General features: G+C 42.9%; 1 protein-coding gene across 1 annotated transcript; it reads left to right on the top strand.

Annotated features, from left to right (window-relative positions):
• LOC137094898 (DNA repair protein XRCC1-like) lies at window positions 1-26,779 on the top strand. The gene is made up of 17 exons (XM_067460841.1): window positions 1-114; window positions 6,680-6,772; window positions 8,308-8,415; window positions 8,815-8,973; window positions 10,191-10,271; window positions 10,367-10,484; window positions 11,747-11,868; window positions 12,533-12,656; window positions 15,245-15,470; window positions 15,629-15,745; window positions 15,871-15,973; window positions 19,165-19,357; window positions 21,070-21,124; window positions 21,466-21,611; window positions 22,664-22,754; window positions 23,463-23,538; window positions 25,863-26,779. Exons 1-17 carry the CDS (start codon window positions 64-66, stop codon window positions 25,974-25,976), a joined length of 1,977 nt encoding a protein of 658 aa, XP_067316942.1. The 5' UTR covers window positions 1-63; the 3' UTR covers window positions 25,977-26,779.
• The last annotated feature ends 872 nt before the right edge of the window (window positions 26,780-27,651 follow it).

Genomic DNA, 27,651 nt, shown 5'->3' with positions numbered 1-27,651 from the left:
CTTCCGGGTGACGGGCGGAGTTTTGCTGCCGGGGTTACGTCGTCGACGGAAAGTGGCGGGGAGATGCCGGAGATTGGGATCCGACATGTGGCGTCCGCGAGCAGCTCCGACCCGGTGAGGATGGAAGGCGATGGCGGGGAGGAGGCAGGCCTGTGGAGGCCTTCCTTCGCGGAGAGGCCTGGCCATTTGCCGAAGGGAGGGGCCTTTCGGCTCCCTTTGGACGAAACCATTCCCAGGTTGGGTGGGGGGGGGGCGTGTGTGTATGTTAAGTTCTCATTTGGAAGAGTCCATTCCCTAGGAAGTGAAGGGGGAATCCTTTTCAACAGAGAAGAGAGGGAATGCTGAAGACCAAATAGTTTGCCCCCCCCCCCCAATTATATCCAAATACAGGTAGTCCCCGACTTACGAACAAGATAAGTTTTAGGAGAATTTGTATGTAAGCTGGAACAGGTACAGTTTTGAAGTGTAAGTAAAGGTTTTGAAATTAAGTCCAGTCGTGTCCGACTCTAGGAGTTGGTGCTCATCTCCATTTCTAAGCCGAAGAGCCGGCGTTGTCCGTAGACACCTCCTAGGTCAGTGGTTCTCAACCTTGGGTCCCCAAATGTTTTTGGACTACAACTCCCAGAAATCCCAGCCAGTTTACCAGCTGTTAGGATTTCTGGGAGTTGAAGGCCAAAAACATCTGGGGACCCCAGGTTGAGAACCACTGTCCTAGGTCATGCGGCCAGCATGACTGCATGGAGCGCTATTACCTTCCCAACGGAGCAGTACCTATTGCTCTACTCACATTTGCATGTTTTGGAACTGCTAGGTTGGCAGAAGCTGGGGCTGATAGTGGGAGCTTACTCCCGCCGGAGCGGTACCTATTGATTTACTCACATTTGCATGTTTTTGAACTGCTAGGTTGGCAGAAGCTGGGACTGATAGTGGGAGCTTACTCCCGCCAGAGCGGTACCTATTGATTTACTCACATTTGCATGTTTTTGAACTGCTAGGTTGGCAGAAGCTGGGGGTGATAGTGGGAGCTTACTCCCGCCAGAGCAGTACCTATTGATTTACTCACATTTGCATGTTTTTGAACTGCTAGGTTGGCAGAAGCTGGGGCTGACAGCAGGAGCTCACTCCCGCCGGAGCGGTACCTATTAATTTACTCACATTTGCATGTTTTTGAACTGCTAGGTTGGCAGAAGCTGGGGCTGACAGAGGGAGCTTACGCTGGATTTGGACCTGCGACTTTTCAGTCAACAAGCTCAGCAGTTCCTACTATGCCAGTAGGAGCCCCCGGTGGCGCAGTGGGTTAAACCCCCGTGCCGGCAGGACTGAAGACCGACAGGTCGCAGGTTCGAATCCAGGGAGAGGTGGATGAGCTCCCTCTATTAGCTCTAGCTCTTCATGCGGGGACATGAGAGAAGCCTCCCACATCAAATCATCCAGGCGTCCCCTGGGCAACGTCCTTGCAGACGGCCAATTCTCTCACACCAGAAGCGACTTGCTCCTGACACGACAAAAAAACAAACAAACTATACGAGTGGTTCTCAACCTGGGGTCCCCAGATGTTTTTAGCCTACAACTCCCAGAAATCCCAGCCGCTTTACCAGCTGTTAGGCTTTCTGGGAGTTGAAGGCCAAAAACATCTGGGGACCCCAGGTTGAGAACCACTGTACTACGCCAACGGGGGCTCCCGTTTGAAGTGTAATGCCAGCTATTGATATTCTATAGATCAGTGGTTCCAACCTTTCTAATGCTGCGACACTTTAATACAGTTTTTCCTATTGTGGTGACCCCCAACCATCAAATTATTTTTGTTGCTACTTCATAACTGCAATGAATGTGTGTATATATGTATGTATGTTTGCAGAGTAGTGGGATTGTAGCCTTCTGAGGCAGTGGTTCTTGACCTTCCTTATGCCATGACCCCTTAATACAGTTCCTCATGTTGTGGTGACCCCAACCATAAAATTATTTACGTTGCTACTTCGTAACTGTAATTTTGCTACTGTTATGAATTGTAATGTAAATATCTGATATTCAGAATGTATTTTCATTCACTTGACCAAATTTGGCACAAATACCCAATACACCCAAATTTGAATACTGGTGGTGTCGAGAGGGGGTTAATTTTGTCATTTGGGAGTTTGGGGAAAATAGGCCTTGATATTTGGGAACTGTACTTGCTGGGAACATTCTGAACTCCATCTTTGATGGAAATGAACCAAATTTGGCACACAGAACTCCCATGAGCAACAGAAAATACTGGAAGGGTTTGGCAGGCATTGACCTTGAGTTTTGAAGTTGTAGTTTACCTACATCCAGAAGGAGCCCCCGGTGGCGCAGTGGGTTTAACCTCTGTGCTGGCAGGACTGAAGACCGACAGGTTGCAGGTTCAAATCCAGGGAAAGGCGGACGAGCTCCCTCTATCAGCTCCAGCTCCTCATGCGGGGACATGAGAGAAGCCTCCCACAAGGATGATAAAAACATCAACTCATCCAGGCGTCCCCTGGGCAACGTCCTTGCAGACGGACAATTCTCTCACACCAGGAGTCACTCCTGACACGACAAAAAAACCCCCAAAAAAACCTACATCCAGAGAGCACTGAGAACTCAAACAGTGATAGATCTGGACCAAACTTGGCACAGATACTCAATATGCCCAAATGTGAACACTGGTGGAGGGTTTTTTTGTTTTTTTGTTTTTTGCGGGGGGATAGGCCTTGACATTTCGGAGTTTTAGTTGCTGGGATTTATAGTTCATTTACAATCAGTGAGCATCCTGAACCCCATCAGCGACAGAATTGGGCCAAACTTCTCACACAGAACCCTCCTGCCTTGAAGGGACCCACTGGCACAAGTCTCCCTCTAGCCTCAGCTGAGAGGCCAGTCAATCACAGCAGAGGAGGGCTTTTGGTGGGAGGATTCACAGTCTGTTTCCCAAAAGGAAAGTGGATAGATCTTCAGCCTTCTCTGCCAAAAGGGTTACTAAGACCATCAGAAATACTGTACATCGTTTCTGATGGTCTTTGGTGACACCACTGAAATCCACTCGCAACTCCCCCCCCCCCCCCCCCCCCCCAGGGATCGCGACTCCCAGGTTGAGAAATGCTGCTATAGATATTGGCATTTCATTTGTTTGTTTTTATTTATTAACCAAAATATATAACATCTGGGGCTCAAGGGGACACACATATTAAAATACAGGTTGAATAGTCCTTATCTGAAATAAATGTGACCAGATGTGTCTTAGATTTCAGAATTTTTGTTTTGGGTTTTGGGACATTTTCATATGTGAGGTTTTCATATATGCCATATGCACATAGCCAGAAGCAACTTCTTACAATTTTTAAACATATTTTTGTATATTAATCCCCCAGGCAGGAAGCAGCCAGGCTTTAAAGCTGCAAGGCCATTCACTGCTAATCAGGGTGGTCAATTGTAACATTCACACTTGCCTTAACCACACAAGAGTTCTTTCTCCCAACTGGGACATTGCACAGATATGTAAACCTTGTATATCTAGGTTTCCAACAGACTTCACAACCTCTGAGGATGCCTGCAATAGATGTGGGCGAAACCCAGTGATTCCAGTCATGAAAGCCTTCGACAACACACTTCTTTTTTGGTTTCAGGGTTTTGAATATTGAGGTGTGCACTAGATTCAATGGTGTATTAGACTCGAGGAAATCCAATATATCGGGGCATCTTAAACTTTTCATTCAGGATCCTTTTTGGCCTTAAATTTTTTTTATATGATCCGTGCATATAGGCAAAAATCCAACATTTACTGATAGCAAATCAGCATTTGCAAGACTTGTTAAACAGGCTGAGTCCACTGCAAACACTGATTCGTGTATATGTCTAAAGTAACTACTAGATGACGTTCAGAATTTTTTTGGGGACCCCAACATTGAACAGAAGGGACCCATTTGGGGACAGGACCCACAGTTCAAGAAGCAGCGGGATGTATCACAATAAGAAAATGGATATAGTGATATATTGAAATCATCTGTAACTGACCAGTGGTAGAAAAATGTACATTGCAGGATGCTAGAGATAATATCTCATTAAGTAAGACCAAGTTTGGTAAGGTTCAGAATGTCATAACTGAGGGAATTTAATGGCTGCTGGAAGTGCAGTCTCTAATTATTGAGCTATGGCTCTTAAATGGGTATCAAACCATTAATTCTAAGGCTTTAGAATTAATGCAGTTTGATACCCATTTAAGAGCCATAGCTCAATAATGCAGTACAAAGAATGTTTAGGACATATGTGTAATGACAATTGGAATGGCTATGGTGTACGATTTTTGTATCATGTGATACTAATATGTATAATAGGTGTTTTTAATGCTTTGTCTTAATGCTTAATGTTGTTTATGCCTTATGTTTAATGGTTTTAGTGATTTTAATTTATAGTTATATGCTCCATCCTACATGCATGTTGGCACTGAATGTTTGCCACTAATATGTTGTAAACCGCCTTGAGTCCCTCCAGGGATGAGACAGGCGGTATATAAATATAGTAAATAAATAAATAAATACTGTGGTATCAGGGGAGTTATAATTTGGTGAGCCACCAGCATTTATTTGGCAGAGAAGATGAAAGACCTTGCATAATGTAATACAATATAATACTAGTAATAATAATACAATATTATAATTATAATTATATATTTACGTTACATGTAATATTACTAATAATATTACAATATAATGGTATAGTGCAATATAGTAATATATAATACTGATATTGTACTATGCTATTTATTTATTTATCATGTCAGGAGCAGACCAAACAGTTGCGTTGCATTTTTTAACAAACAAACAAACAGAACACAAAGTTAACAAGCTTAGTAGTTGATTAAATGTCCTTTGACCAGTAGCTGGCCACTTGGAGTGCCTCTGGTGTTGCTGCAAGAAGGTCCTCCATTGTGCATGTGGCAGGGCTCAGGTTGCATTGCAGCAGGTGGTCAGTGGTTTGCTCTTCTCCACATTCGCATGTCGTGGATTCCACTTTGTAGCCCCATTTCTTAAGGTTGGCTCTGCATCTCGTGGTGCCAGAGCGCAGTCTGTTCAGCACCTTCCAAGTTGCCCAGTTTTCTGTGTGCCCAGGGGGGAGTCTCTCTTTTGGTATCAGCCATTGGTTGAGGTTCTGTGTTTGAGCCTGCCACTTTTGGACTCTCGCTTGCTGAGGTGTTCCAGCGAGTGTCTCTGTAGATCTTAGAAAACTATTTCTTGATTTAAGTCGTTGGCGTACTGGCTGATATCCAAACGGGATGAGCTGGAGATGTCACTGCCTTGGTCCTTTCACTATTGGCTGCTACTTCCCGGTAGATGGCAGGTGGTGCAATACCGGCTAAACAGTGTAATTTCTCCAGTGGTGTAGGGTGAAGACACCCCGTGATAATGCGGCATGTCTCATTAAGAGCCACATCTACTGTTTTAGCGTAGTGAGATGTGTTCCACACTGGGCATGTATACTCAGCAGCAGGGTAGCATAGCGCAAGGGCAGATGTCTTCACTGTGTCTGGTTGTGATCCCCAGGTGGTGCCAGTCACATTTCGTATGATATTGTTTCTAGCGCCCACTTTTTGCTTGATATTCAGGCAGTGCTTCTTGTAGGTCAGAGCACGGTCCAGAGTGACTTCCAGGTATTTGGGTGTGCTGCAATGCTCCAGTGGGATTCCTTCCCAGGTAATCCTCAGAGCTTGAGATGCTTGTCTGTTCTTAAGGTGAAAAGCACATGACTGTGTTTTAGATGGATTAGGGATCAGCTGGTTTCCCCTGTAATAGGCAGTAAGAGCACCTAGAGCTTCGGAGAGCTTCTGTTCAACCATCTCAAAACTCCCTGCTTGAGCGGTGATGGCACGATCATCAGCATAGATGAAATTCTCTGTACTATGCTAATAATATAATATATTGTATGAAAATATATCTTGTAAGCCGCTCTGAGTCCCCTTCGGAGTGAGAAGGGCGGCATATAAATGCCATAAATAAATAAATAAATAAATAAATAACCCCCAGGATTACATAGCATTTAGCCATATCAGTTAAAAGTGGGGTCTGAGTACGTAATTTCTGCTGTGTAGATACACCCAAAACCTTTGACAAATTGGCTCCTTTTTATAAAGTCTTTCTATATTTGCCAGTCCCCATTCTTCCTCCTTGGCCTTGCTCTGTCTGGAAGGCTTTTAAACCAGTTTTTTAAAGATGGCGGTGGCATTAGAGAAACATAGAATTTCAAGTGATAAATTGTACCAGCACTCCATTGTGAAATAAGAGTCTGGTCATTGAAATGAAAATCATGAGAATACTAGATGATGATGAAAGGAAAAACAATGCCTGAATGCATTTTGGGGAGAGAGAGAAAAACACCTTTCAAGTGGTTGGGAGTTTCAGAGTGTTTCTGCTTCTTGATTCAAGGCTCACTTGACTCATTTGTCTCATTTCGCATGCACATAGTATTAGTTTTCAATAAAAAAGCTTGCTGAAACACTTCAAAGTAGTCTTTTATGTAGTGTAGAAAACTATCATTTTACTTCCCATGTTTTTAATGCCCCAATTCCAAGTTTGCTATTTAGGAATTCATGTCAAGGAACGTATCTCTTTCATTAACTGAAGTATTTCTGTGCTTTTTTTCTATCATTTTTTCCCCTTCCCTTCTTGCCACTATTCTTTGCTTCCAGACTCACTGTGCTGAGAACCTGCTCAAAGCGGACACCTATCGCAAGTGGAAGGCTGCCCAGGCTGGAGAGAAACAAATTTCTGTCATATTACAGGTGACATTTCCTGCATGTCTCTATTTGCAACTGGCCTAAAAATTACTATAGGATTATATCTATTATGAGATAGCCCAGTATCCTGTCCATCTTCCAGTAAATGTGAAGGCAACATATATATTTTGTCCTCACAAAAACCTTGTTGTTTTTGTTGTTGTTGTTATAATATTTATATCCCACTTTATTTCTCTAAAAAGAGACCCAATGCATTAAAAACAATACAATACATAGGGTTGTTCTAGGTTTTTTTCGGGTTATATGGCCATGTTCTAGAGGCATTATCTCCTGACGTTTCGCCTGCATCTATGGCAAGCATCCTCAGAGGTAGTGAGGTCTGTTGGAACTAGGAAAATGGTTTATATATCTGTGGAATGACCAGATATGAACAAAATCTGGCTACCAGTATTTAAAAAAAACTCTAAAATTACAACAGCAAAACAACAGAGAGGGAACAATCAGGGACATCTAATCACCTCTCAACAAAAGATTGCCCTAGGCACTGCTAGGCCATCAAATGCTAATCAAGGTGGTCAGTTGAAACATTCACACCTTAGCAGACTTCAAGAAAAACCTTAAAACTTGGCTGTTCTGACATGCCTTCGGAGAGTGACCATTTATCCCATTTCGGTCTGCTCCATCTATAGTGTTGTTCCTATGATGCACTTTCACCCGTCCTAAACTGAAAGCTTACCTCACACTGTTTATCCTTTTTGGGATCCCATCAATTACATATTTTCTTGTCCTACCTCATTAGGGTTTTCTCATTTTATCTCTTCCATTCGGCCCGCCCATTCTGTTCAATTTTATAGTTTGTTAAACTTGCTTTATTTATTTTATTTTGTTGCTGTACGTATTTTATTTTGATGTAATTTTGTTGTCTGCATCTTGTATTATATTTTGCTGTATTGTACTTTCGGGCTTGGCCTTTTGTTAGCCACCCCGAGTCCCCTTTAGGGAGATGGTGGCAGAGTATAAATAAAGATTATGATTATGATCATCATCATCATCATTATATTAAAAGCTCCCCTGGCCACTGCTAAAACCTGGGGTTTGTGATGAATCTAGGAGAACTCTCAGGCTGTGAACCTGTGATTTCAGGAGGAGTGTGACCTCATCCAGCACAGGCTGTACCCCAATACCCTGTTCGGCCTTGCGACTGCCCAGGAGTACCTCTGTCTTGTCTGGATTCAATTTCAGTTTGTTTGTCCTCATCCAGATTGTTCCAGTTGTCAGGCACCGATTCAGAACAGCCTCTTTAGCAGTAGGTGGAAAAGACTGATAAAGTTGGATATCATCTGCATACAGATGGCATCGAATTCCAAAACTCCAGATGATCACTCCTAGCAGCTTAATGTAGATGTTAAAACAACATGGGGGACAATACTTAACCCTGCAGGACCCCACAGAACAAAAACCGTGGGACCAAGCAAGTGTCCCCCAGCAACACCTTCTGGAAGTTATCCTCCAAGAAGGATTACCATTTGTACTTATTATTATTTGTAAAAACGTTGTACTACTGCCCTGTCTCCCAACAGTTTGAAAAAGAGGAGCAAATTCACAGCATTGACATTGGCAATGAAGGCTCTGCATTTGTGGAAGTCTTGGCCGGAAGCTCTGCATCTCCCAGTGAACAAAGCTATGAGGTGAGGGCAATGAGCTGAATGTTTCTAGGGGTTTTTGTTTACCACCCTGAGCTTGAAACGGGATTTTCTATAGCAGTTTTTCAAAAAAAGAATAAGCAGATTTGGCTGAATTAAAACCATGTAGTAGTTGGAAATTATGTTAGGATACTACAGAGCCAAAAAGTCAAGCTTCTTCTGTATTGTTCTGCTTTTCTGAACATGACAGTTCCTATAGTAAGGCAATATTTATCTCACTGATATTTAGATTTGTTTCTGTTCTAGTTCTGTGCCAGCATCTTCCCTACAAGCTCTTTGGCAGAGTATTTTGGAGTTAGGTCTGGGACATAGTAATGGGAATACGTGTGATCCTTTTAAGTCTGTGCCCATGATCCTCACCATAATATTTTCCTTTGGCCTCAGGTTTTGCTGGTCACGTCCTCCTTTATGTCCCCCTCAGAGAGCAAGAATGGAACCAACCTGAACAGAGTCCGTATGTTTGGGCCTGATAAGCTTGTGAAGGCCACAGCTGAGAAGAAGTGGGACCGGGTGAAAATTGTTTGTACTCAGCCCTATACCAAGGTTTGTATGTGGAGATACGTGTGATCCTGCCAGTATCACTTCAGGTCTCTTGTATACATTCACCCGCTTGGTAGTTAGCTAGGAAGATAGTCGCCATCTCTCTCTGTTGCCTGTCAAATATATCTTGTATTGCTTTGTATGAAAGGAGCATTTTGATGGAGAGGTTAAAAGACACTTTTCATTTTGAAAATTTTAGGAATAACAGTATAAGATTGAGGAAAAGTACCTCATATAGTTTGGAAACATGACTAGTTGCTTTTGTTTTTTACAAGCAGAGGATGCATGTGTTTAATCTTTATAGATAACACAGATCTATGTGGATTATTTATCTAGAGATGTTGTAAAAATAATCAAATTTTGCCTCATTGCCAGATTAGAATTCCAAAAGAGTTAAATTCTGGTAAAGACATCCCAAAATGTGTTGTCGAAGACTTTCATGGCTGGAATGACTGGGATGCTGTGAGTTTTCTGGGCTGTACGGCCATGTTCCAGAAGTATTCTTTCCTGGTGTTTCACCCACATCTATGGCAGGCATCCTCAGAGGTTGTGAGGTCTGCTGGAAATTAGGACAAGTGAGGTTTATATATCTGTGTAATGTCCAGGGTGGGAGAAAGAACTCTTCTGACTGATTCTGTCATTCGTGGGGTTCAGAACGCTCTTTGATTGTAGTTGAACTGTGAATCCCAGTGTCAACTCCCAAATGTCAAGGTCTATTTCCCCCAAACTCCATCTGTGTTCATATTTTGGCGTATTGAGTGCTTGTGCCAAGTTTGGTCCAGATCCATCATTGTTTGAGTCTACAGTGCTCTCTGGATATAGGTGAACTACAACTCTCAAACTCAAGGTCAATGCCCACCAAAACCCTTCCAGTCTTTTCTGTTGGTCATGGGAGTTCTGTGTGCCAAGTTTGGTTCAATTCCATCGTTGATGGAGTTCAGAATTCTCTTTGATTGTAGGTGAACTATAAATCCCAGCAACTACAACTCCCAAATGACAAAATCATAATTTTTTGAGTGATGGTCACTCCTTGTGTTGTGAGACGTTTTGTTGCCAAATTTGGTGTGATTTCGTTCATTGGTTCTTTTGTTTTTAAGGTACTCATTATGCACAGAGCATTTATATATATATAGATGTCAAGCAGGGTAATGGAAAGTCAGCTGAATCTTTGTACAGTGCTCACCTCTCTTTCACTAAAACGTCTTGCTTCTCTCTTTCAGTCCATAGCTTACGGCCTTTCCTTCGTGAGATTCCACTCGCCTCCAGACAACAATGAGATTCATTCCAAAACAAATTCACCAGTGAGTATCTCAGTAACCTATCTGTTGTCTTCCCTTTCTTCTAAGCTGTTGTTTGTTGACCAACTTAAGACCCTCATTCCTTCCTCTTCCTGCAGAAGGTCACCAAGTTGGGCCAGTTCAAGGTGAAGGACGATGACAGCAACTCCAGCTCTTTGAAACCCGGTGCTTTGTTCTTCAGCCGTGCCAGCAAACCTTTGGCCTCCCCACCTAAAGGTAGCTATATTGAACCAATCCAATATCTTGCCTCCATCTGACTAATAATATAATAACCTTGCTGGGTTAACCAAAAGTCCAGTAGTCTGTTACTATTTGTGGCCAGCCATTTGCCTCCCAAATGCCACCAAACTGATATGAAGGCAACTGCTCTTCCATCACTTAATACCAAGTGCTCTCCTGCTCTTGGACATAAAGACTCAATTTAACCTTCAGGAGTCTTAGTCAAACCTGTGAAAAGTTATTTTTTTAGTCTGCTACTTCCAGAATCCTCTATGCAACTTGACCGATAGCAATGAGGGATGCGTGGCTCGAGAGCAGTACATGTGAAAAAGATCTTAAAGTCCTCGGAGACAGCAAGTTAAACATGAGCCAAAAATGTGGTGCGGCGGCAAAAAAAAAACCCAACAGAATTTTGTCCTCCATCAATAGGAGTCTAGTGTCTAGATCCAGGGAAATCATGCTACTCCTCTATTCTGCCTTGGTTAGACCACACCTGGAATCACACTGTGTCCAGTTCTGGGCACCACAATTGAAAAGAGATGTTGACAAGCTGGAACATGTCCAGAGGAGGGCGACTAAAATGATCAAGGGTCTGGAAAACAAGCCCTATAAGGAGCGGCTTAAAGATCTGGGCATGTTTAACCTGAAGAAGAGAAGGCTGAGACATGATAGCCATGTATAAACATGTGAGAGGAAGTCATGGGGAGGAGCGAACAAGTTTGTCTTCCACTGCCCTGGAGACTAGGACGTAGAACAATGGCTTCAAACTACAAGAAAGGACATTCTATCTGAACATTAGGAAGAACTTCCTTATTGTGAGAGCTGTTCAGCAGTGGAACTCTCTGGCCCGGAGCGTGGTGGAGGCTCCTTCTTTGGAGGCTTTTAAAAAGAGGCTGGATGGCCATCTGTCGGAGGTGCTTTGAATGCGATTTTCCTTCTTCTTGGCAGGGGGTTGGACTGGATGGCCCATGAGGTCTCTTCCAACTCTATGATTCCGGGGGGAGGGGGGAGAGAGAAATTATGTGAGTTTGAGTCTAAAAGTAACTTTTACACCTATTCAATATCCATTTCCAAAAAGAATCTATGGAACCGTTAAAAACTGAACCGAGAAGCATGATGTATTAACTTCTCCGTTGAGTCTGATCTGAACCCAAAACCTTGAAAACACAAAATAATCTGATTTTCAGAATCAGCATTGTTTTTTGAAATACATATTTGCCAGGTTGTAAACTATTGTTCATTTCCCCATGTATTTACAGCCCTTCAGAATGACCAGTCCTCACCCAGTTATGCTGCTGCTTCACTGCAAACCAGCATGTCCAGTTCCCCTGACCTTTTGCCATCAGCTGCAGAAAAACCCACTCCCAAAATCTCTCCCAAGGTAAAGTCTGTCTGCCTCTGAATGGGCTGGATGTGAAAATTTACGTTTGTGAATAGGAATACATTCTTAGGTAGTGTCGGGGCCATAGCTGGGGGGAGGGGTTTTTTAAAGCTCAACCCTTCCCTGAAATGTGTCAGGTTAAAAAAGAAACCTGGTTTACTCATAACTTAGTTAACCAGTTGAAATTCTTGATTAAATCAGGGTTTTTTTTGGGGGGGGGGGTCAAACCTTTAACGCACACACAAGGCTATGGGCCTGGCTAATGTTGTCGTCCAGCCTTTGATTGTTCCTGCACCTGATCTTTCTGGGGATTCTAGGCCTGTTAGTCAGCCTGATGACAGTAGGGATTCTGGGTCTGCAAATCAGCAGGTGCAGCAAGAGAGCCAGCAAGAGATTTTAAGCCCTGAAAACGAGCGGTCTCTGTCTGAAGACCACATTCCAGAAAGTCAGTTCACTAGGAAGGCAAGGTTAGAAACAGAACTGAACTCAGAGGATGAAAATGAACATCCAGGTTGACAGACTAATGAGTTAGATAGGAGATTTATGTTCCGTCAACACAGAGCTTCTCATGAGAGTTTACGAAGGTCAACTCTGTTCTGTTCAAGAGGGTTTCTCCTTGGGAAATGTGTGTAAGAATGCAGCTTTAGTTCTCTTCTCCCTTCAGGACCCTACGCCTGTCAAGAGGAAGTATGAGTTAAGCAAGGAAAATACCAGTGTCTCATCTGTGGCCAAGAAATCAGACCCTGATACACTGCGCCCTATGAATCCACCCTCCAAGAAACACAAAAGTATGTGGTTGGAGAAAAGAGAACTTTGAAAAAATATTTTCCCTTACTCTAGTAGGGATGGAAGCTTATGTTGAAAGTCAGTGTAGATTTAACTGTATGTATTCAGAAATAACTCTCTTCACGTTAGAGTCGGCCCTCCACATTTGTGTATTAGATTTTGGCAGATTTGATTAATGTTGTCTTTCTAGGAATCTCTACAGAGCAAAGCTATGAAGCTGACCTAAAGTATTAATCTCTGGGAAGATCCTTTGAGTCTTCTTCCACCTGGACTGATTTCAAGCAGTTTATCACATATTGTTCTCATGCTTTTAATGTCATGTTTCCACAAAGATATTTCATATTGAAACAATGTGGCAGGAGAATGATTAATTAGGTAGGTTGCTCAGGGATCTTTTCTCATCTAATATCCACCTCTCAGAGCTCTGTCTCTTAATGAAGATTCTAATTGCAGGTTGAGTTAGAAACCTGTTGTTCTGGATCATATTTTAATTGTTTTATAAAGAAGTTTTGGGAATCGGACCTGTTAGGCTCAAAATAACCCTCACTTGGGGCAATTCCACAAAAATATAGCAGAGTGCCAGAAGCACAGTTCATAACCAGCAGAAACTTATGTGTGGTGAGATTGGATTAGCTTTCATTCAAGAGGATGGATTCACAACTTTAGGTTCTAAAATATATTTATTGAAGGAAAAAGAAATCCATTTTAGATAGAAAAGGAAATCCATTCTAGATTTTAAAAAAGGGTCTTGGAGCTAACTACAACGGTTGAATGAAAAGTAATGCCTCCACCTTCGTAACTCCTCAACAGATGGCAGTACTGGTGTGTACCAGGTACTGGCTTGTTCAGTAGACTCTCCTCTACAGTTCCATTTTGGTGGGAAAGCCTTAGCATTGAATGGTTGTATTGTTAAAGTGCGAAGTATGGAACCCTGCACAGATGGTTGGTCAATGCGACTTAAGCAATGTGCAGTCATTAAATTCTTGTTAGCAGAAGGTGTCACCCCAAAGGAGATTAATCAGAGAATGCAAGCCATTTATGGTGATTGTGTTGATGTGAGTACCGTGCGTTGTTGTGTGAGTAACTTTAAAATGTTGAGGTGACTTGTGTGACAAACAAAGAGTTAGACGTCCTGTGACAGCAACCACCGAGTTTCACAAGCAGATTCAGGACGATCGTCATATCACACAGAGAGAAATTTCAAGCATAATCGGCATTTCACAGGAACGTGTGAGTCACATTATTGCTTTGCTTGCCTATCGGAAGATCTGTGCACAATGTGTTGCGTAAACAAAGTGTCGACTTCTTCCGTGATGGCTTCAGAAAACTTGTTCATCGTTGGCAGAAATGTATCCAATTGTCTGGTGATTATGTGGAAAAGTGAACAGTAGTAGTTAAAGAGCACATTCTAAGGATTACTTCTGCGTTTGATTTATTAAAATATTCCCATCCAAACCCAAGTAACGAAAGTGGAGGCATTACTTTTCATTCAACTCTTGTAGCTTATTAAGGAAAGTAAAAGGATAAAATAACAAAAGTATCCATGCAGCTACATTTTGCCTGGAGAATGACAAAATGTGTCCTTACTGGAAGGAAGACAAAGGCAGAAGAGAAAGCAATGGAGAATGACCACATGGCCAAAACCCAGGGCAATTAAAATACCTTTAAAGAGAAAGTTACCTCATCCCTCACAAAGATTCAATTGCTACATCTTCCAAAGGGGGAGTAGATAGTGGCAAGCAAGAAGAGTAAAGACAAAGCCCCTTCTCGGAAAACAATGCATAGGAATGTGGGGAAAGGAATCCCTCACTCTAATCCTATTTATTTACAACATTTTTACCCCACTCTTCTCAAGCCCTGCAGGGGGACTCAGAGTGGCTAACAATGGCAACAATTCGATGCCGCAAATAATACATTATAACAGCAAGATAAAATCAACAATACAATAGATTAAAAATGCACATTAATTATACAGTTGTAAAGCCATTTCCACTATAACAATCATATGGTCCGATTCAATGTTCACAGTGCCGTTGTGCCTGCTAGCCAAAAGCCTGGTTCCAAAACCACGTTTTTAGTTTTTTTCTGAAAGAAAGGAGGGAGGATGCCAATCTAATTTCGCTGGGGAGCGAATTCCACAAGCAGCCCGGGGGGGGGGGTCACCACCGAGAAGGCCCTGTCCCTCATCCCCACCAGACGCATTTGCGAAGCTAGTGGGCCGAGAGCAGGGCCTCCCCGGTGGATCTTAGACTACGAGGCGGAACATAGAGGGAGACAAGTTTGGACAAGTAAGCTGGGCCGGAGTCATATATAAGACCAGCACTTTGAATTGTGCTTGGAAATGGACCGGCAGCAAGTGTTGACACAACGGGGTGGTGTACTCCCTGTATGATGCTCCAGTGAGCAATCTGGCTGCTGCCCGTTGGACTAGTTGAAGCTTCCAATATCCTGTATCTAAGTTTAGCTACTCATTGAGGACTGGTGACTTGTGCAGTCCAGGGAAGAAGTCCAACAAGAGGAATGAATGGTGACTTGGACTTCTCCTCTTTCTCCTAAATTACGTTTATTATACACCTCTTCCTTTGCATAGCTTCCCCATCAGCACCAGCTTCCCAAAAGACACCACCTTCCAAAAAGCCCCCACAAACACAAGCTTCAGAAGGGACGGCAAATGGCTCTTTCCAGCATCTCCTTCAGGGCACCGTGTTTGTGTTGAGCGGATTCCAGAACCCCTTCCGTTCGGAGCTGCGGGACAAAGCCCTCGAGATGGGGGCCAAGTACCGGCCGGACTGGACCCCTGACAGCACTCATCTCATGTAGGTGTCTTGCAAGTATTACTGCCTTAGCCAAGGCTTGGCGCTCTTTTCCCTTTTGTACATCTTGAGTCTGCGTAATTCCAAAGACTCTAACTTGCTCACATCAGTTGTGGGTTGCTTTGTACTGACTGCCCTGCTCTCCTATGCTCTTCTTCTAGCTGTGCCTTTGCCAACACCCCCAAATACAGCCAGGTGAAGGGACTTGGGGGTATCATTGTGCGCAAGGAGTGGATCCTGGATTGTTACCGCACGAAGCGATGCCTGCCCTGCAAACGGTGGGTTTGAGAACGAGGGAGGCAAGGAGAGTGAGGACCAGCCCCCAAAGTTTTCTCTGTCTTGAATTATGGCAGGGTTTTTGGTGGTGTCTATGGTAGTGACAGTTTTTGCTCCCACCCCCCAGCTACCTGATGGTCAGCTCTGAATCCTCCAGCAGTGAGCAGGAAGATGAGAGTGATGAAGAAGAAGTCTCTGTCCGACACCAGAAGCCTCTTAAACATCAGCAGGTAGTGAAATGTCATATATGTGATCTTCTGAGATACTTTTTTGTTTTTATTTAATTCCTCCTACCTTGATAGCACTGATAGAACAGATTTTATGTGTACTTAAATCATTTATTTTTATTTTTATATCTATATAAATAAAAACGTAATGTTCATTTGTGGAATTAACATAACTCAAAAACCACTGGACAAATTGCCGCCAAATTTGGACACAAAGACACCAACTAACCCAAGGAGTGACCATCACTCAAAAAAATGATTTTGTCATTTGGGAGTTTTAGTTGCTGGGATTTATAGTTAACTTACAATCAAAGAGCATTCTGAATTCCACCAACAATGGAATTGAACCAAACGTGATCCCATGATCAACAGAAAACACTAGAAGGGTTTGGTGGGCATTGACAATGAGTTGAGAGTTGTAGTTCATGTACATCCAGAGAGAACCGTGGACTCAAACAATGATGGATCTGGACCAAACTTGGCACAGATATTCCATATTCCCAAATATGTACACAAATGGTGTTTAGGGGAAATAGATCTTGACATTTGGGAAGATGTAGTTACTGGGATTTATAGTTCACCTACAATCAAAGAGCATTCTGAACCCCTCCAAGGACAGAATTGGGGCAAACCTCCCACGCAGAGCCCACATGACCAACAGAAAATACTTAAGGCCATCCAGTCCAACTCCCTTCACCAGGGCAAGAAAATGTAAACAAAGCCCTCCTGACAAAGAGCCATCCAGCCATATAGATATATATGATTCACACACTGAGAGGTCTAGTACCATAGATTGGAAAGGGACCCTTAAAGAAGGACAATTATATGTTGCATGTTCCAGAGTAGGCAAACCAGAAATTTCTACATCAACACTGATAAAGAAACAGCAAGAAATACTGTTTAGCCACAAGCAGAAAGACATTGCACATATTAGAAACCAACACTTTCTCATTATTTTATTTTCCAGATCACCAGACTGGGCCACAGCAATGCATGGCAGGGGACGGCTAATTTATTTATATAGTTGTTAAATATTTATTTATTTATTTATATCCTCACTTTTCAGGGCACTTTTCAGGCACTCCAAGTGGCCAGCTTCTGGTCAAAGGACATTTGGCATAATGCCAAGTTTTTTTAAAAAAAAACTTGTTTGTGTATTTAAGTGCATTTTATCTGTACCCTCAACTTGCTTCTGACACAATAAATAAATAAGGACACAAATCCTTCTAAAAGTGACTTATCAGTTGAAAAGTACATGCCATGGGACCATTAGTCCCATCTGATTCTGTAGTCTCAGCTTTAGCAGTTGTTTATTCTTTTAGTAATTTCTGACTCTTTGTGACCTCCTGGACCAGCCCAGCCAGAGTTTCCTGTTAGTTGTGCCCCCTGCCCCAGCTTCTTCAAGGTCAAGTTAGTCACTTCAAGTATACCATCCATCCATCCATCTTGCCCTTGGTCGGCCCCTCTTCAAATCCAGTTGTGTCCGACTCTGGGAGTTGGTGCTCATCTCCATTTCAAAGCCGAAGAGCTGGCGTTGTCCGTAAACACCTCCAAGGTCATGTGGCCAGCATGACTGCATGAAGCGCCTTTACTTTCCTGTCGGAGCGGTTCCTATTGATCTACACACATTTGCATGTTTTTGAACTGCTAGGTTGGCAGAAGCTGGGGCTGACAGTGGAAGCTCACCCTTCTCGGATTCGAACCTGCAACCTTTCGGTCAACAAATTTTGCAGCTCAGTGGTTTAACCCACTGCACCACTGGGGGCTCCAAATATTAATCAAGCCCAAATTAGAGAGCATTGGGTGTGTTCAGAATGGTAGAGTGTTCTTTAAATATATTTTTTTTACCTGTATCCCACCTAAGATACTAAAGAGACAGATTTGGCTTTCTAAAATCACTAGCCAATTAGTGAAAATGTTGCTGGGGGATACCTGCTCGTCCTCACAACCATTGACTTGTGGGGTCCCGCAGAGATCAGTACTGTCCCCCATGTAATTTAACATTTACATGAAGCCACTGGGAGAGATCATCCGGAGTTTTGGGTCAGATGTCATCTGTACAGGGATGATGTTCAGCTCTATCACTCCTTCCCATCTGTCACTAAGGAGGCTGTGCAGGTCCTGAATCTGTGCTTGGCCGCTGTGTCGGTCTGGATGAGGGCGAACAGATTGAAACTAAATCCAGACAAGACAGAGGTACACCTGGTCAGTCAAAAGGCCGAACAGGGGAGAGGGTTACAGCCTGTGTTAGACAGGGTTACACTCCCCCTGAAAACACAGGTTCGCAGTTTGGGAGTGGTCCTGGACTCATCGCTGAGCCTGGAATCCCAGGTCTTGGCGATGGCCGGGAGAGCTTTTGCACAATTAAAAGTTGTGCGCCAGCTGCGCCCGTTCCTCAAGAAGTCTGACTTGGCCACAGTGGTCCACACTCTTGTTACATCCTGAATAGACTACTGCAACACACACTATGTGGGGCTGGCTTTGAAGACTGCCCGGAAGCTTCAACTACTCCAATAGTCAGCAGCCAGTTTGCTCACCGGAGCGACGTACAGGGAACATACAACTCCTTTGTTACGCCAGCTCCACTGGCTACTGATCAGCTTCCGAGCACAATTCAAAGTGCTGGTTTTAAGCTATAAAGCCCTAAACAGTTCTAGCCCAGACTACCTGTCCAAACGTATCTCCTGCCACAAACCATCATGAAGTTTAAGATCTTCAGGAGAGGCCCTGCTCTCGATCCCACCACTATTGCAAACACGGTTGATGGGGACGAGAGACAGGGTCTTCTCAGCAGTGGCCCCCCGCCTATGGAATGCCCTCCCTAGAGATATCAGATTGGCCACCTCCCTCTTGTCTTTTAGACAGAAAAACAAGACCTGGTTATGGGACTAAGTGTTTGATCAGGGAGCAGCAAGTGGAAGAAGATCACATAACTTAATGGCAATGAATTGACCCGGACTGGTTTTTGGATTTTGATTTTAATGGATGTGTCTTAATCAATTGTTCTAATTGTTGTTTTAATTTTTAATATTTTGATTGTACTGTGGTTGTTTTTATGGTGCTAGCATCATATGATGCTTTTGTTAGGCCGCCTAGAGTCCCCCTTTGGGGGGAGAAGGGCGGGGTATAAATATAGGAAATAAATAAATAAAATAAGCTTCCCTTTCATTCAGTCAACTGCTCTTCCTTTGCAGAAAGCTAACCTTCCCAGCTCCAACCACAAGCCCAAAGCCCCTACCAGCCCTAAAGTAACCTCGACAGCAGCAAGGAGAGTGCTCCCTGAAAAGGAGGAAGAGCCCAGCACCTCTCAGAATAGCAGTGTCCATAACAATTTACGGGTTTCAGCAGTCGATTCTGCAGCATCTACTGATGATGAAGACCCCACAGGTAAAACTGAAAAAGGATCATTCTTATTCAGCAGCATAAGATGGGTACCATGCTGGGTCATGCACACTCATGAGGGGTGGAACTACTGCCAAAATGCTGACTTACTTCTAGGACGTTCCTGGGAGGAGGTGGAGAATGGGGATGATCATCAACATATGTGGAAGTCCTGGTAATTTTCATGGCAAGTCACCACTGATGGAGTTATTTATTTATCGTGTCAGGGGCAACCGGACAATTGTATTACATTTCTAACAGAACAAAACAAACAAACAGACAAAACACATGGTTTGCAAGCTTGGTAGTTGATTAAATGTCCTTTGACCAGTATCTGGCCACTTGGAGTGCCTCTGGTGTTGCCGCAAGGAGGTCCTCCATTGTGCATGTGGCAGGGCTCAGGATGCATTGCAGCAGCGGGTCTGTGGTTTGCTCTTCTCCACATTCGCATGTTGTGGATTCCACTTTGTAGCCCCATTTCTTAAGGTTGGCTCTGTATGGGGTTTTTTGAAATCCTGTGTTTATGTGAACCGTCCAAGGACCCTACAAGATTTGAAGACCAACATCCAGGAAGAAATTGCCAACATAACACCTGCTATGCTGGCAAAAGTCATGACAAATGCCAGAAATCAGTTTACTCAGTGTATGGAGAATGGGGGATGTCACCTACCTAATTTGATCTTCCAAACTACATAAAATAAAACTTTAGGTATGCAGCTACATTATTTTTTAAAAAAATCTGATTCATACAATGAGTTTTATTAAGTTTTGAAAAAAGGAAATTATGCTGCTGCACCCTGTATTACTGTAGAGAAAAGCTACCATATTTTCCAGCATACTGGACAACTTTTTAGGCCTGAAAAATCTTATGGAAAGTCGGGGGTCATCTAGTACGGCCGGTATAAAATTAAAATAATAATAATTGAAAGAAAAAAAAATACAACTACCTTGGGAGGAGGGGGGAGGAGGAGGAGGGCGGAGAGAGGGCACGGGGAGGAGGAGTGGCAGACCGTATTGCCATGGAGCCCAGCCGGGGGTGATCCCCCGTTGGGCTGTCCCTGTGGCCCCCGCCACTCTCCCTGCTCTACTTTCATGGCCCTCCTCTGCCTGCCCACAACACTTACCTCATCTAGGCCCAAGGAAACGCCTTCGGATGACTCCCAGCAGCCCCGGTGGCGTGCCTGGGATGTGCTCACTGAGGCATTCTGAGAGCCATAGTTCCCTGGCTCCTACGGCTCCCAAAATGCCTCAGCAAGCACATCCCAGGCATGACTCCGCCCGAGGCTGCTGGGAGTCATCTTCCGGAGGTGCTTCCTTGGGCCTAAGGTGAGCCCAGTGGCCTTCGAAGGAGGTGAGCGGCGGGGTGGAGGAGGGCCTTGAAAGTAGAGTGGGTAAAGCGGCAGGGGCCGTGAGGACAGCCCAGCAGGCCATAACCTCCATGAAATGCGGAGTCGTCTTAAACAGCGAGTATATCCCTAGCTCTGTATTTTGTGTTGAAAAGTTGGGGAGTCGTCTTAAACCCCCAGTCGCCTTGTATTCTGGAAAATACGGTAGTCTGCATCCTGAAGTGGAAGACACAAAAGATATCTCTTGGAATGTGGGTCAAACCTAGATCATGTTTGTCATACTCACCCCATGCTAATTTAATAGAGCAGCAAAAACATATTTATGACTTAATTTTCATCCTCCCATCCTTCTTCTTCTTCTGCCCTTCCTAGGTGTTCAAGGCAATGGAGATGAGGAGTCCGGTGATACTGATGATGAGCTGAGGAGGTTGGTCAAACATAGACTGTAGTGGTGGTTCCTTCCATCAATCAAGACCTCAAAGGTTGGTTGAGGTTGGAAAGAGCAGTGGGGACTTTTAGCTACTTGTGATATCTACAAGTGAGTAAGGAGGGTTTTTGCAGAGTGCAATGGAATTGCAGGAAATCGAATAACCGTATATTCTTCCGTCTGACCTGTGGAAGATCTTGATGTGGATTATACATGGTTTCTAAGATCTCAATAGAAATTGCCAATGTAAATCTTAATTGTGAGAACAAGGGACATAATGCTGATTGTGGGGAAAGGGGAGGTCTGTTTTCTCAATTGACTTCATTTTTTATTCATTTCAGAGTGGAAGAAGAACATCGCAAAAAACAACAAGGAGGGCGGAGGGCTGTTCCAGAACCAGATGATGATCCATATGCTGGTTCCACAGATGAGAACACAGATGTTGAAGAAAAGGAAGAGCCAGATCAACCTATTCCAGAACTTCCTGGTATGACAGAACTGATAGAATGGGTTGAAGTGGAGGGATAGTCTAGGACCTCGAGTCAACTAAATCATTTGTTGGTTAGCTTGTGCTGATGGATGATCTTTTAACAGGGAGCTAGACATTGAAGGCATGGTTATTCCTCTTTAGAGGGATAAAAATATTAAATGCTAGCTTTAGTAAACAGAGATGCCCGGGCTCAGTAGTTTGTAACACTGATTATTAGAAGTAGTTATGGATTGTTTTTGGATGTTATGAATGGTCACATTAGAAAAACTATAAGGATATGGGTTAACGACAACTGCCATTGCCCTCTGTCATTGCTCCAAACCCACCAGTATATAAAGTTGGACCACGTGCTTGTTGCATCCTGAATAGACTACTGCAACATGTTCTATGTGGAGTTGCCTTTGAAGACTGTTCTGAAGCTTCAAGTGGTCCAATGGGCGGCAGCCAGGTTGCTTGCCAGAGCAGTGTACAACCCCCCTATTGCGTCAGCTCCGCTGGCTGCTAGTCTGCTACTAAGCACAATTCAAAGTGCAGGCTTAAGCCTATACAACCCTAAGTGGTTCTTGCCCAACTTACCTGTCTGAACATATTTCCCTCTATGATCCACCTCGGAGGCTAAGATTGTCTGGGGAGGCCTTTATTTATTTACCAAATGTGGTATATAAATAAATAAATATGTGCTCCTAGTGTAAATGTTGAACATTGATGGAGCAAGCACATTCCCCTGTTCTTGCAGCAACGCCAGAGGCACTCCAAGTGGCCAGCTACTGGTCAAAGGACATTTAATCAACTACCAAGCTTGCAAACTCTGTTTTGTCTGTTTGTTAAAAATTTGTAAAAAATGTAATACAATTGTCTGGTTGCTACTGACACGATAAATAAATATGTGCTCCAAGTTTGGTCCAGACCCATTGTTGGTTGGGTTCAGAGTTCTGAAACAGGGGACCTAAGTAATGAGATGTGTCTAACAGAATTAACGTCTAATTACTGTAACCTTTATGTATAAGTTGTTCAGAGTAACAAGTCTAAATGAACCCTTTCTTTGCCAGATTTATTTGAGGGCAAGCACTTCTTCCTTTACGGTGAATTCCCTTATAAAGAGCGACGCCTCCTGAACCGCTACATCATAGCTTTCAATGGGTAGGTGCTAACATACATGTTTGCTACATTCTAGGTGGCGTAATATTGTTGTGTTATAACTGGGGACAGCAAAAAAGTAATGATGTAGGCCTGGTCAATTCATGATTCTAAATGGCTCTAAAGTACTTACAACACTAAAATTCTGGTGATGAAAATTTCAGAACTCTAACAAAACTCTCAAAATTTCATTATAAATAGCAGTTCTTAATTGGTTCTGTCATAAAAAAATTACCAATAATGAAATAATAATTCCATTTTGAAAGTTTTGTTAGAGTTCTGAAATTTAAAATAGAATGCAGAACTGGTCAGTATGTGACAGCATTTTGCAAACTGGGATTGCATATTAATACATTAAAACTTTATATTTATCTAAAAAAAAGTGTTTTCTGTGTCTGTGGGATGGCAAGCTATAGAGAGAGAACATTTCTTACTTATTTTGTCCATTTCTACTTAACCTTTCCCCCAGAATGTGGACCTCGAGGACACTGGTTGCAAAGCAGCACAAATGGAGTGACCATGTTTATTCACATAATATCTACTGCACTGAGATGAATATTAAACACACACAACAGCCCCATTTGTGTTGCTTTTTAATCCATGTTAGATCAGTTCTTTTCCAAATACATTGTGTCATGATCTTTGACAAAGTTGGGGTGGGTGGGATTATCCTGCAAGATTGTTATAAATAAATAAATCTTTCATTTCCAGGGAAGTGGAGGACTACATGAACGAGCGAGTAAATTACGTGATCACGGCTCAAGAGTGGGATGACACTTTTGAGGAGGTGAGAAAGCCTGGCCTGCTTGTCTGGGGTTATCTTGGCCTGATCCCAAAAGTTCTTACAGAACAGAAACAGATGAAATGTATAAATCTGACAGAGGTTGCTTTAGGAGAAAACGATAGGGCATATATATGCAAACATGATACTTTCAGCTGTTTGAAGCTTTACATGATCTCTGTAGCATCCCAGTTAAGTACAGGCAGTTCCCAGATTATGGACAAGATAAGTTCTGTATGTTTGTTCTTAAGGTGAGTTTCAGTGACAAAACACACACACACACAAAAAGAGTACATAAACATAGGCATACTTAGACAATGATTGCTTAACAAACATACATATCTACTTACAACTCTAAAATAATAATAATGTACTTTATTTATATTCTGCTCTATCTCCCTGAGGGATTACAGAACACATACGGCAAACATTCAGTGCCATTATACAATTAACAGGGACAGAAATATATAAACAGAGGTATATAGGCTTTCCCATCTTTTTCCATCTCTGGCACCTGGAGGTTGTGCTTGTCTCAGGCCGCAGGGTGGTTCTGTCGCTCCATCTTCCATGCGGAGGAGCTTTGTTTGTCCATAGATGTCCTCCCAGATCGAATCGTCGACATGTTCTTTATGGGCACCTTTTTATTATCTCCCTGCTAAAAGTGGTACCTATTTATTTATTCACATTACTGTTTTTGATTTGCTAGGTAGGCAGAAGCTGGGCTCACGGTGGGAGCTCACCCCACCTGGGCTTGAACTGCCAACCTTTCAGTCGGCAAGATTTTCTACAGCCGGTGGTTTAACCTGCTGTGCTAAAGCCTGGCCCTACATAAATTAGTTTTAAAAGTTGATTTTCAGCCTTGCTTTTGTCTCCTTTTCTATAAATTTAACTTTTTTTTCCACTTCGTATCTAGCCAATTGTTTACTTCTGTGTGTTTTTTAACATTTACAAGTGACTATCCCAGCATTTTATGTCTCCAAATCTATATATAAAGTCTATTCCTTTCCCTCAGATAAATGCTGATAAAATGGTTTCCATTCTGCTGAAACTGTCCAATTCTCCTTCCAACAACATTATTAATTTGTCAATTTCAATTATTTACCACATCTTCACTTTACTACAGTTGGTATTGTTGAACGAGTGGGCTTATTACCAAAAGACCCTCCTCATAAATTCACAGCAGAGTAACAGCAGCAGCGTGACCCAGCAACCAGTAGCCCAAAGTGACAAAAAGAACAAAAACACACAGACCAATGTTGTCTTCCATAGGAGGTTTTTCTTTGTAGTAAAATAATATAGTTGCATTATTTACAATAACAAGGTTTCCACAACACAGAGTCCTTCCTACTTCCTTCTTTGCTTCCATGCTGGGCTTCTTTCTTATGGAGAGAAACAGCTTCACTCTCACAGAGCCTCTTCTCACACTGCAATTACATGGGAGCATCACATAGTAGCTTTGCACACAGCTTTACACACAAGGCCTTTAACCTGGCGCTTCTTTCACACACAGAGGTTTACCTCGCACTCCTCAGGATGACACTAGCTTTGGTCCACTGACTCTAACAGGCTTTGGCCTACCAACTCTTTCAGTGCTTGACTCACACTTTTTAAATCAAAAATACCCAGTTAATTTTTAATATTTCTGACAGGTATCTCAATTGTTTTCCTCTTTTGAGCATATATGATACTTGCTGCTGTTAGCATGTACTACAATATTCTCTCATGTTCCTTTTTGTTTAGTCATGCAATAGTTCTGGTCATGTAAATTATCTTAAGAATTCCTTGGAAAATCTTGGCTTTCAGAAATTTTGCGCCTTTGCACAGGTCTAGTGCAAATGGTAGTAAGCGATCTTCATGAACTTCATTTCCAGCATTTATTATTTGCCTTTAAACATTCTTCGGCCACCTGGTGGCGCAGCATGTTAAACCGCTGAGCTACTTGAACTTGTTGACTGAAAGATTGGCGGTTCGAATCCGGGGAGCAGGGTGATCTCCCGCTTTTACCCCAGCTTCTGCCAATCTAGCAGTTTGAAAACATGCAAATGTGAGTAAATCAATAGGTGCCACTTCTGCAGGAAGGTAATGGCGCTCCATGCAGTCATGCTGGCCACATGACCTTGGAGGTGTCTACAGAGATGAGCACCACCCCCCAGAGTCGGACATGACTCGACTTAATGTCAGGGGAAACCTTTACCCTTACCTTTAAACAATTTTTATTATTTTGGAGGTGGGATTAAATGCCATCTAAACATAATTTTTTAGAACTTCTCTTAGAGATTATTTGATAGTGTAAATCAAGAGCACTGAGTGTTTTCCAATGTGTCCTGCAGGCTCTGAACGAGAACGCCAACCTGTCCTTTGTGCGTCCCCGCTGGATCTACAACTGCAACGAGAGGCAGAAACTGATCCCTCACCAGCCGTATGTTGTGGTGCCACGATTGTAGGAGGCCTTCTTGCAGGCTTTTATGAATCTTCCATTCTCCCACTGGAGTAAACTATATCCTCCTTCCTTGTGGACCACTTGGCCTCCAAACCACACCTAGTTCTTGTCAGAGGCTTCCAACCTGTCTTGAAGGCCTGGGGTTGCAAACTTCTTCCAACGTAGTGACATCTTTGAATGTCTTTGGCTCTTTTGGAGGTTACCTCAGGCTGCATCAGAGCAGAATTTGCTTTGGAAAGCAATTGCTGTCCTGCAGAATCAGGGTCAAAAGCTCCATGGCCTTGCTGTGTATTGCTCCAGATTGGGCCTAGTATGAATTCTGTGGGTTTGGAAGGTGGGATTATAAGAGCTTCAGTTTCAGGGACCAGGACGGAACTGAGAAAGGGAGATGTATAAACACATGCATATTTCACACTTCCGTGATTTGTTGTTTTGGGATCTTCTCTTCACTCTTGTATTTACATTTTTCTTTTTGTTTCTTATCCCTACTCTCCTTATTCCCCCTCAGACGTTTCATAGGAAACTTGACATGTCCTTACTGAATGTGTGTTTCCATGTGGAAGCTAATTCCGTAATATTTGAAACAACACCTAGAACAGTGTGTTTTTTCTCCTGTTCTGATGGATTGCACATGGTTTTACAAGCAGTCACCTGATCTACTTAGCGTAGACTGGATTACCTAACGTTTTTCTAAACTATGTTTACTGCTTCCATTGGGGTACGCTGGTGAACTTGAAGACATCCATATGTATGCCTACTTTCTAGCCAAGTCTTTATTATTCAAAAATGTACTACTTTCTGCGTGCATTTCTTATCTTCTGTTTTACTTCTCTGCAGAACACTTAACGTTACAGTGGTTCTCAACCTGGGGGTCCCCAGATGTTTTGGCCTCCAACTCCCAGAAATCCCAATTATTATAATTGTCATTTGAGCTTGGCCTCATGTAAGCCGCTCCGAGTCCCCATTGGGGAGATGGTGGCGGGGTAATAAATAAAGTTTATTATTATTTATTATTATTATCCCAACCAGTTTACCAGCTAGGCCAAAACATCCGGGGACCCACAGGTTGAGAACCACTGCTTAACGACAATAACAGCCTAACTAACCAGCCCAACATTCAATACTGGCTGGTATTTTTCAAATTCCACATTCTAGTTCATGTACCTCTAAGTTGTTTGCATATGTTCAGTTCTGTATATCTCCCATTAAGGGTATGATAGGTAAGTGGGTGTTTTTCAGGGTGTGCTTGGCCCAAATGCCAAGTTCTTTTTAACGCCGAAAGTTCTCTCATTGACAAAACACCTTGGAAACATTCGTTTCAAGAAACTGTGCTGTATTAAGATTGTATTGCAGCGGCTGTGGGTCAAAACCCATTCCCATGATGGTTCTGCAGATGCAGAACGAAGCTGGGGTGTCACGCCTTTTGAGTCTTAAAATATATAGCTGGTTATTCTAGGCGTGCAGAGGTCCATTATGAAATATACTCCTGGTATTGGGAATATTCAGATCGGGGACGCAAGATATTCACGAATGAATGCACATTGTTATGGATAGGTTAATTTCAGCAAGGTGTTAATCAGGGCCTTTCCACACAGCCCTCTATCCCAGAATATCAAGGCAGAAAATCCCACAAGATCTGCTTTGAGCTGGGTTATTTGAGTCCACTCTTTCTGCCTTGA

Source organism: Anolis sagrei, chromosome X, assembly GCF_037176765.1.
Source record: "Anolis sagrei isolate rAnoSag1 chromosome X, rAnoSag1.mat, whole genome shotgun sequence".
NCBI lineage: Eukaryota > Metazoa > Chordata > Lepidosauria > Squamata > Dactyloidae > Anolis > Anolis sagrei.
The sequence above is the reverse complement of the archived record's forward strand: the minus strand, read 5'-3'. Positions and strand labels throughout refer to the sequence as shown.